An 11,753-nucleotide genomic window follows, 5' to 3' on the forward strand; every position below is an offset into this window, starting at 1 on the left:
TGTCTTCATGAATGTGCCTTTTTTGTTGTCATCAAGGTATTTATATGTGAAGTACAAGAACATAAACCGATTTATAGTAATAAAGTAAACCTCCTTGATCCTTAGACCTTGTTGTTGTGAAAGTCGTTCACGTGCTGTAATGAAGGACCAAGTCAGGGTATTGAGCTCAAGATGGTACCTCAGGGGCTACATGTAATTAAACTATGTTGTTTCTAGTTTATGTTCCACAACACAGACTTGGTTTGTTAGTATTAACTGCGTACCTCCGGCTGCCCAAGCCCAAATACAAACTGGAGAAACGTGTGGGTTTAGACCACATGTGCTAATTACGCACATAACCTTACATATTTTTGGTTTATTGCCTTTCAGGGTTAAGAGTGTGTGTTGGCTGAGCCTGTAGAGCTGTGCCGCGGGAGGTGGCTGCCAGTTGCTTCGGGGAACAGCCTGTAACCCCTTCGGGTACTCCCCTCTAGGGGTGGTACAGACAGGCCACTGCCCTCCTCCCGCATTGCTTGAACCTGTACGAGAGCTTCCTCTCCCAGGTATACGTGTGCCATGTCGCACAGTTAGAGCACTGAGCCAGAACAACAACTTTATTTTAGTAATTTTGAAGTTGGTTTGCTAATTAGTATGGAGCATCAGCTCACCTGCCTCTTGAGGTGAGGCCCTGCAAGTCATGTAACACCTCTCTACATTACTGAAGTAGTTTAATCCTGATTTAGGAGCAGCTGCCTGTGGCCTCTGGCATTCTTACAGTGGTAACTTGCAGGAGTTTTTCCTCTTTAAATTGTACAGAGAACGGGGAAGCAATGGTTAGATGTGGAGGCAGCACCCGTTAGTACTGGTTGGCTGGGTCACTGACAAAAGGTGCACTGAAGCGTAGTAATGTAGTAACTTGCTAGTTGTGAACTGAAGGGTGAGGGAAAGTGGTTCCTTGCTTTTTTCCCCCCCAATGTCTGTCAGGCTGCAACCAAAGATGGGTGACTATTTTTAGACCAAACCTAAAGTTGTTGGAAAATGGCAGCTAAGAACCACAGGTGAATAATACTCTTTTGTGGGTTGCAGTTGTTAAAGCCCATGCTATATTAAATGTTTCAGTAGCTATTGTTTCTGCTACCAGAGTTCTTAAAACCCAAAACAAACATTTTAATATCAAATAGGATTCATTTTTGCTTATGCATCAGCCTTACATTTGCTATTGTCAGATTTCAAGTTTCACTCAGATTCCCAATAGTCCAGCTGCTCCGTTTGCATGTCAGCATCAAGGTGGCCAAAAGCACATTCCCTCCGATCTTAAGGGACAGGACATCTTCTCCTCTAAAATGAAACTAAAAATGTCAGTGGTGACTTTGTTCCAACTTCTCAGGTACCCTGTCAGCACGCAGCTCATTCTGCAATATTTCATTTGGAATGAACGTATAAGACACATGTCAAATGAGACCAAAGTACCACAATCCAGATGGAAAAAGTTATGTCCTGCTGTTGACACTGGGGAATTCGATGTCAACAGCTGGGCCATCATACACAGATGACTGACTTACTGTACATGAAAGAAAAATGTCTTGCTCAGTCATACCTTCACAGTAATCAAGCTGGAAAGTCCCTAGCAAGTGTTGTTGTACTCATTTTGAAAGTAAGTACTTCATCATAGCAAAAGCCAGGCTACCCACGCTATTTAATGGTGTGTTGTAGCAACATAAAGGCTACAACTGCACAGTTTACCAAAACCTTTGTTTTTAACCGGTAATGTTTCAAGCGCTTTCTGTAACTCCAAACATGAGTTTTCCTTACCCTTCATAAATATGAGATTTTAAAAGTTAGCAAGTCCTTAACTATAGAGGGATGTCCTGATCTCTGCTCTGCAAGCTCAACTTCTGATGCTTGCAGGAGGGCAGAAGAGCAATTCTCAGTCAAAAAAGCCCCCCTAAAAACCCTTCTACATGGCAAAATGAAACTTCAGAAGTTCCAGGTTTTGCTCTCCCAAGTCATCCACAGTTCTTCCGAGAGACTACTGTTATGACCAGTTGTCGCATCTTGTTATTTAGATGAGTACATTTCTGAATTTAGGAGATGAAACTTCTGTAATTACTGAACACGGTTCAACAAACTTAAAAGGTCTCCTTCCCTCCCTCCCAGGTAGCTATTTCTAAACTTCTGACTCCTTAGCTCTAGGTAAATGCCAGAAGCTACTGTCCACGTCCTTCCACCACTGCTATTCCACTGTGGACTAGGCAGTCCAATAAAATTTGGAGCTTTACAGAGGGTAAGAAACAGTCTATAATGAAAATGCAGGGTTTTATTTAAAAAATGACCAATAAAATGCCCTTGCAGAATGTAGCAGTGTGAGCTTGTCCCCTCAGATCAAATTCCTGCTCAGAGACGCATGTCTAGAGTGTATACATATCCTGAAAAGTACTGTGACAGGAGAGTTAAAACTCGATTTTCACATGTTGAACAGTTTCAGAATCAAACAGCATATTTTGGTCTTTATTCTAACAAATGATACAACCAAAAATTACTATTAGTGAAGGTAAGTTAAAAACATGGACCAGACAACTAGTAAAATGCAAAAAAGTGACATTGTTTCCATGATAATTACAAATTGTAAGGAAAATAAATGTGAAACTGCAGCATTACAGGAAATTTGTTAATACAGATTAAATAATGCAGTTATCCTTGCATGAATTACAAATCAAGAACAAATACATTTAAAAAAAAAAGCAACAGACAGTTGCTTTGAACATTAACTTAACAAGGTGGGTTTCCAGCACAAATATATCCAGAGTTTTTTGTAACAAATAGTTTCAATACATAAATCAAGAATTGCAGTAAAGTGAGTACAGTGACTGGAACAGCAGCTCCTTGAAAGGAAAAAGAAAACACATTCCCTTTGCCACAAATTAAAGCAGTATTTTGGAAGACCAGTAAAACAGTTTGGTTAAGAAACGACCCTAGGAATTCTTTTGCAACAATTTCTTATTTCAGTTTACCAAAATTGATGGCTGTCTTCTAATACTTATTCATAAAAAAAACCAACCCTCACAGCCATCAGGAAAAAAAAAGTGGCAAGATCAGAAAGAAACAAAGCCCCAAACTCTGAACTGAGGTGGTCTCTCCCACAGCCCTGGTACAGAGGTTTCCTCCTCCACACTTGTCACTCGCGCACCGTTGTCAGCTTCGCCTCAAAGAACACCACGGTGTCAGTGTGCATCTCAGTACAGTGATTCTTACCCAACCTGTGCAAGCTCCCTTTTTCATCCCGCTTGTGTTAACCATAAGTGATACCGTACACCTCAGCTGGTGTGTCCAGAAAGGCGTTTTTAGTTACCCAGATATTCTTATATTCCAGGGTATCTTGTTGCAATGGAAGTCCCTACACATGCACAAGTCAAATTAACAAGTTAAAGCTGACATGCTTCTTGTTGCGCAGCAGGGATGAGACAACCTCCGTAAAACCGCTGTGGATATGTATTCACTCTACAGGGGACCAAACCTTCCCTTAACACCCGACATGGTCTTAAGGAAAAGATAAGGGGAAAAACAAAACTTAAGTTCTGCTAATCAATCCTGCTAGAAAAAAATAAATTTCCGAAAAGATATCTGAACAGGAGATTGCAAGTGGTAAAAGACATAGGTACCCACAGCACAGCTGCGGACGAAGGCTCCCTCTACACTAGAAACACTTCACCCACCCACAGCGCTGGCGAAGCTTCTGTGCAGACACATCCATACCGACAAATACGCACTTTGTGTCAGTACAACACAAAAACCCTTGCAAGAAAAACAAATTATAGTGGATAAAACATTTACATCAGTGTGGACAGAGTCACCACTAAAGAACTGCACCAGCACAGCTACGCTGCCGGGATCACATCTCTTCACGCCTGTGGATTGCTACAGCTGTGCCAAGATGCAAGTCCCTAAGGTAGGCTCAGCCTAACATCCCTCTTGCTAATGAGGATTCCTGCAGCTTGCAGTGTATCCATCAGGAAACCATGCCCCCAGTGTCCCTATGTTTTAAGTTTTGAACCTCATCACTAGGAATGTTTCAGACAGAAAACACATCACCAAAAGTTGGAGGGAAATGTACCAAGAAACAGTTCACCGAGTCTTATTTCATGAGGCTGTCACAGGAATCTGAAAACAGTCACTGAACTGGAAAGGACAATCTGGTTGGAGTCAGATCACTCAGCTCCATAGTAGGAAGAAAAGAAGTAGCAGGGTATGTTCACCGTAACAATGTAAAAAGACTACAGTCAACCCAATCTGTGTCCACTCTTCTCTGCTGACACTCCAAATTAGAGCAAGCCTTAATATAGCAACCCACTATAAAAAGTTTCTGCAAATCTTAAAACGTATCAAAGTTAGTAGTTGTGTAATCATGAAGGTTAAAAAAACCCACAAAATCTGCAGCCGGAGTCCATGGAAATCAGAGAAAACATTTCGACAAACTGCAGTGAGCTTTGAGTCAGACACCTCATTTGCCACCAGAAGACACGGGCTGTTCTGTAGGCAGATGGAGATATACAGAACCCTGTTTTCATGTGAGGCTACACAAAAAGCTTTGCTTTGTTTTGTTTTTTTTTTAAAGTCTAGAATCCAGTCCATTGCAGTGGCTATATTGCCTAAACCACATAGCTCCAGCTACGTATGTTCCTTCCTATGTCGGCAAGCTCTGTGACGGTAATTTGGAATAACCAAAAATGCAAAGTAATATGAAACACATGGTTCTTTCCCTGTAATACTGAGAAAAAGGATTTCTAACATTCACCTTACGGAGAAATGTTCTTCTGCGTTTGCTGAAATTTCCAAGCAACTCGGTCGGTACTCCTGTACGGCACCTGCGCTCGCTTCAGTTTCACACCCGGCACAAGACCCGATCCAGCAACGCTACACACAACGCTCTACCCTGCAACGCGCATCTGTAACAGAGGGCGACAGGAGAAATCTGTATTTGGCCCCACTGACATTCAATCCTGACCTCCAGTACTGACAGGATAATTCAGTCTCTACATACATTCAACCCTGGTCTCTCATGGTAAGGATCTCAGCTGTTTCTACGGAGGAGCATGAGGTGATCTCAGTTTATACCATAGATGTAAAACACTTCAGGAATTCATAATTACTTGGAAGAACAAGTTTATCATTCCTACCGAATGTTCAACATCTGCTACTGATACAGTACTTCAAAAGTAATTACAATTCTACATTTCCCTTTGCTTTTTTCCCCCTATAGTTTTATTTTCAATTTGATTTTGAATTAATAACTCCAATGTATCGATCACAGTCTGCAAAGTAAACATTACTCACCTGTCAAACTCATAGGTTTATAGTGATGCTGGAAGAGGATCAACCTCAACTTCCTATTTTCAGTTTATCTGTACTTTGCTGATAGTGATTCACTAGGACTCCACTTACAGAGTGGACACTGTACTTCTCTAGAGCAGCCTCTTTGGGTTTTATACAGACAGATGCCAGAAGTTTTGAAAGAACGTCTGCTTCAGACATTTATTTCCACGTTCTGTCGATGTGCCTGACAAGTCAGCTTTTATTGCCTTGTGATAAGCCATCTCCGTTTATCACCTGCATGGTTAGTTAGGTTGGTTACCTTTACTAAGCATTGATGGTACTCTTTATAATAAAGTTTGATACTTAACTCTATTGATTTCCAGAAAAAGTTTTAACTACAGTGCACAAAGAATATAATTTTGAAAATATTTACATTTTTGTACAATTACACCACAGCACTTTAAATCTAAATTTCTTAATACAAACAAATAGCACCATTAGCCTTTTGCACAAATTCTTTCTAACAAACCAAAAAGCTGGATTATTGTCAAATTAGGAGACTGGAACCACTTGGAATGAGAATAAGCTCAAGAAGCCAGAGTACCGAAACGCCTACCTATTCAAAATATTAAGAGGAAGGAAATTAATCTGAAAACATCCTAAGCATTTGCAAATAAAGTCTTCCAATGTGAGCCCTATTCAATGTGCACTACAATTAAACTAACGTCAAGAGAAACTTTTTCTTATATGAAGATTTAATGCTTGAGCTCATTGTTCTAGTAACTCTTCATATGCATCCCATGTTTTTGAGTGGCTGCTGAATACAAATACAAGATAACCTAGTTGATGCTCAACCATTATGGAGCAAGTCTCCTAAGTAAATGTGAAAAAAAAGAAGAAAAAAGTGACAATTTCTAGCTAATGAACCTCCGAGCATGCTAATCAACACAGCATCATGGACACAGCAGGGACTTTCAAGCCAGTATGACAAAGAGAAGTTAAGCGCAGAGCCAATGAAAGGAAGATTAACAAACAGCTCAGTGAAGAAATTAACGGTTCAGAGACATGGGTAGCACCACAATGGATTGCACTAAGGTGTTAGAGGAGGTACCTTATTCCCCGCAGAGCGAATGCTATTCTGAAGTGTACTGCAGTATGAAAATGCAATTGTTTAATGGTTACCGTTTGGTTCATTCATCTACAGAAAATGCATTCCTTCTAATATACGTTCAACTAACATTCAAATTACTGAACTATACATAATGATACATAGTTTACAATTCATGAAAACAAAGCTTGAAAGAATATAATATGGTCATCTTAAGTATGGTGGGATGTTTTATAGGGCTAATATCCAGCTAAGACATTTCAACTTTTATGCTAATGGTCCAAGAGTGCTTTTTGTATCACCAAGAAATGTAAAAAATTTAAAAACGAATGATAGTCCTCACAGCTGTTAAGTATTCTCAGGGTCATCGAGGTGTCAGACTACCACGCTTGCAGTACTGGATGTATAAAAGTGTGAACGACACATCAGGAGACTTGCTGTAAATCAGGAACTAGATTAGATGCCCATTATAGAGAGTATCAGTACATCAGTCATTTGATGCATGTTCCCTTTTCTTCTGGATTATTAAGTTTTCCCTTCCTTTATGACCCACTTTTCTATCTATATCTGTGGGCTATTTGCATCCATTTGCTTTCACTGTGGTACGCTGGTATTGTTATTCACCAATAACCTTCCAGTTTAGTTAAAGATCAGGAAAACGGCTGGGGTCCTCCTTGTAGTCATCAGGAATAGTGAAGATGGATTCATCAAATTCATCATAACGGAACTCCTGAAAAGTCACAGTGGCTGTGATGGTGGGAAATACAGGAATATCTAGATAGGAAGCAAAATGGTACAGTGAGGAGCAAAGAAATACAGGCTTACCAGTAATCACCAACTGTTCCTTAAAGATTTTTAACTTCAGACTTGCTAAAGACGTAAAAGCTTGTTCAGTGTTCTATACAATGGCGATTCAAAACTCTTAAAAAAGGAGGTGGTTTAAAGTAAGTTATTTCAGAATATACTCAGATACCCTGAACACGGAAACAATACCCAACTCAATACACCATTCAAAAACCTGTTAATAATATTATTAATTCAGTGGTTTTCCTTTCTTGATGCAGACTGACAACATGGAAGCCAAGGTGCTGTGAACATACAGATTAATCTGTTAAAATAGAGGACATTTGCCTGAAGATGATACAAGATAAAAATAACCTTGCCATGTGTAAGCTTCAGTTGAGCAAATCCACATGAAAAGACAAGCCTTTTAAATGTTTCCTTTAAAATATAACCCTTTTCCAATTTGTATTGAGGTTGAACACTTAAGAATTATCCTCAGTAAAACTGGCTTGCCCATGAATTAACTTAATGAGATAGGCAAAAATCCAAATCCTCAATAAACAGAGCTGTGCAAATATGACAGGAGGTAGAATATAGTCTGTTCTGAATTGTCTAGCTTAAACAGCTTACTGGTATGCAAGAAATCCTGTAACGCTTAAAAAAGGTACTATTACTTTTTGGCAGTTTATGCTGTGATAATCTATACCATGAATAAATTGCTTTATACATTTCCATCTATTAGAAGTGTAATAGTTTTCTGTTTATTTGTAAGTGAAAAATATATCACCAGTAATCCTTGAGGAAAAAGAAATACAAAAATGCTACAAAATACTTAACTCGTGACTGAGATCATCCTTTAATGCAACGATAATTCAGCATATCTACATTACTCTTAGAACAAGACCCTAGCATTAGGAAAATGTAAATTACAGAGCTCTCTTCCTGACTAGGACTACATTCACCTTTCAGCTGCAGATTTCCTATCTTATGTTACTTCCACTAACTTAACTATGTTCTCCCGAAATCTACAGCAAGACACTCTTATGTAAGAGAGTTCTTTTCCAAAACTCAACAGAAATTTGAACATATGCATGAGTAAGTACACACATTTTGGAAATATAAAGCCATAAGAGTTGCTGTAGTCATCTTACCTAATTTTACAGGAAAGCCTGGTGGAAGCTTCATTTGAACAAATTCTCTAAGTTTGTTAAAGTGCTTGAAGGGTGCAATTACTTCTAAAACATTCAACAATCTGAAAAGGAAAACAGCTTTCATTACAAATTCTTGTTTCAGAAGCTTTCCCTCTAGAAAAGATAGAAATGACCCAAAGAGCAAGGTGATAAAAAAGGAGTTGAAGAATTACATTATGCTTATATATCTACCTCCTTAGAGCTTCAATATCAGCATCCTCACATTCAGTTCTTAGTGATCTGTATTGCATTACCATAGGTGTACAAATAAACATCAAAATATTAATTTCTTGTCCTCATTTTACAGACAAGACTGAAGCATATAGTACCACACCCTCTTCTCCATGGACATAAGGAACCTGACATGGTTTTGTATTGGTTTAGAGGATGTAACTTTGTGCTAAAACTTGTTACGGGCAAAAATGTTTTAGAATTCTGTAGGCACGTCAGTATTGTGACAAGTTAATGATAAACCTGGTCAAACCTCTGGTCTTATCAAGTAAGATAAGCACTTGGCTCTTGCAATAACAGGCACACCAGCACCGAAGTCCCTAATTTTAACAGTTTACTTGCTTAACAGTGTGACTTCATTCACAAGGTTTTGAACTGCCAAATTCCCTCCGTATCTGAAGATACGAAGAATTTTGCAGTTCATAAACACGTTAAAACATTTCCTACATATAAATAACATTCATGGCCAATAATTTTGACTTACGATTCAATTCCTAAGGGAAATTCCTGGCTCATAGCTATCGTGGCTTTAAAGGTTTTCTTGCTTTCTTTGCAGACCAGCTCTCTACCCAGATGAGGAGCTCTGTAAGGGAGAGGGGAGAAAGATGAAGTCAGTTTTTCTCTCAGTGAAACCTTGGTTTTAAAGGAAGGAAGACAGACTCGGGTTTGAAACCATCAGTAAAGAATCCCTACTACAGTAAAGCAAATACTTTAAAAGTAACAGCTGTGCATAGCAAAGATGAGTCAGTAACCATCTTAACTTAGATTACTATGAGTTCTGCTAAACCGGGAGACAAGACAAAAACAGTTAGGGAAACGGGAAACGACTTAAAAATCTTCAAATAATTCCTCATAAACATGATGTTAACAAACACTATAGAAAGACATGACAACTACCCAGAAATATACACAGCTGATTTCAGATGTTAATTAAAACAGTCTGTATGTGAACAAAGAATCAAGTTAAACTAGAAAAAGGTTAATTTGCTTTCAGCCTAAAATAGGAAACGATCTTGGAGAAAGTGAAGAAGTTACTCTACTATCACTAGAAGGCAATGCCGGAAAACACAGGACAGAAAATTCTGTTATAGGAGAGGAATAGACAGGTAATAAATAAGATAACAAATCTTTTCCTCTTTTGCTTTATATTAGCTAGGAACCTAGATTTCCCATTAAACTCCCTTCAGTTAATCAGATTATTAAACAAAGCGAAATCTTATACACATACGTATTTCTGTACCAATAGTAATAGCTGTTCATGCATAATCTATTTATTCTGCTTGAATATTCATTCTAGCTCAAATACATTAAAAATAAAATTAGTTAAACAAACAAAAAACCCAAAACAGATCCATGTGCCTTTTTAGTAAGCCTGTACTGTAATATCATCATATTCCCTGGTAACATCTGACTATAGGCTACTCTAATATCTTTGGAGAAAGGACTTCTATCATTGCTACTTATGTGACATACTCAGTCCATTTTTTTGGTCCTTCCACATTCATCGGCTAAACAGCATACAGTCCTTGAAAATAAATTCAACTGCTTACATCTTCTACAAATGAAACTACTGTAAATTAATTTAAATTATAGCTGTTTGCTACCTAGTTACACACCTAGAGGAGAGTATCTTGCAAAGATCTAGCCAGTACTAGGAGATCTGTATGTTCTTGTATTCCAGAAGTGTGCATTTTTGTGCACTGCCACTTCTAGTACAGTCTCATTAAATCATGAACTTCTATTTTAAACATGGTGAATTGGATTATTTATTACTATCATAAATAAAGATAAATAAATTACAGCAATGAATTTGTCAGAAAAATCTTCCTTAAAAAAAAAAAGCCAGCTTAGATGTGCATATTTTCAAAATGTTTCAAACCATGGGTATCAGGCAGATGCCCATCCAATATTTTTATCACCAGTTGATGCAATAATACTGTTTACGTATACAGGTATCAGCTTCCCAGCCAGTCTACTGAAGAATGTTAAACATCCGAGACATCAAACCCAATGTTCCTCTGTCCCCAGAAAACTATAAACAAAAAGCACCCACAAACCAGAGAACACAAAAAACCCCACCCCAAACCCAAAACAAAAACCACAACCCCAAACCAATAATCTAAAGGCGCCTATAGGAGTTAATGTCAATAAAACAAAAATACTTACTTTCCATTTTCAGCAGATATGTACTCTTCCCATGTAATTGTATTGGGTGATGGTGGAGTAAGTGACTGCCGTCTGACAGGCTGTTCAGAAAAACATGTCTTAACTGTTTATCTTTCCTTATATTCTCTTAGAATTTTGCCATTCAAAAGATACAACTGTACTTCAATTCTACGAAGAACAGCAATATAGTCTATCCAGTTTGTAGCTGATACTTCACTGGGCTTTTCCATCTCCTGCTCTTGCTCTCACAGTCTCCACTGAGGTATTTGGCCTCAAACTGTATTTTACATAGAAGTTGGCTGTTTTAATACATCAGTTAATCAGTTAATTCAAGTGTCTGAATGACAAGTAACAAAGCACAAGCTAATACAGAAATAAATCAATCATTTTTAAAAGGCTGTATTATGTGTTCCCAGATGATGTCTGGCTCATTCTGAATAGCTCTTGATTTCATGGTGATAATAACAGGCTTAGTCCATTTTAATGAAGCTAAAGGAAAACACGATTGAAAAGAAAACAAGAAAGGCTTTCTAAACAATAAACATTTGGTCTAAAAGAAGTTAAAGTGATTTGCCACAGGCCAAAACCATCATCTTTTACTAAGAGACAAATTAAGATTGAAATATCCAGTATAATCACAGAAATTTCTCAATGTGTGCACTAATGAAGATAATTAATTAACGTATGTGCTGGTTTTGGCTGGGATAGAGTTTATTTTCTTCACAGTAGCTAGTATGGGGCTATGTTTTGGATTTGTGCTGGAAACAGTGTTGATAACACACTGATGTTTTCGTTATTGCTGAGCAGTGCTTACACAGAGTCAAGGCTTTTTCTGCTCCTCACCCCACCCCACCAGCAAGTAGGCTGGGGGTGCAGAAGAAGCTGGGACGGCACACAGCCTGGACAGCTGCCCTCAACTGACCAAGTGCTCCAGCCTCACCACCCAAGCCGCAGAAGGCAAAGGCAGGGACTGGGAGAATGAAGAG

At 38.5% G+C, this 11,753-nt stretch overlaps 1 protein-coding gene across 1 annotated transcript in view; it reads right to left on the reverse strand.

Annotated features, from left to right (window-relative positions):
- Window positions 1-2,454: 2,454 nt before the first annotated feature.
- ANKRD13C (ankyrin repeat domain 13C) overlaps window positions 2,455-11,753 on the reverse strand; it is a 30,717-nt gene continuing 21,418 nt past the window's right edge. The window contains exons 10-13 of the mRNA XM_009320663.1: window positions 10,768-10,847; window positions 9,086-9,184; window positions 8,332-8,432; window positions 2,455-7,171 (exon numbers count right to left, since the gene is read on the reverse strand). Of these exons, the coding sequence (XP_009318938.1) occupies window positions 7,041-7,171; window positions 8,332-8,432; window positions 9,086-9,184; window positions 10,768-10,847 (411 nt within the window). The 3' untranslated portion in view covers window positions 2,455-7,040. The remainder of the gene's footprint in view (window positions 7,172-8,331; window positions 8,433-9,085; window positions 9,185-10,767; window positions 10,848-11,753) is intronic.

Source organism: Pygoscelis adeliae, unplaced genomic scaffold (assembly GCF_000699105.1).
Source record: "Pygoscelis adeliae isolate BGI_AS28 unplaced genomic scaffold, ASM69910v1 Scaffold402, whole genome shotgun sequence".
In the NCBI taxonomy this organism is placed as follows: Eukaryota; Metazoa; Chordata; class Aves; order Sphenisciformes; family Spheniscidae; genus Pygoscelis; species Pygoscelis adeliae.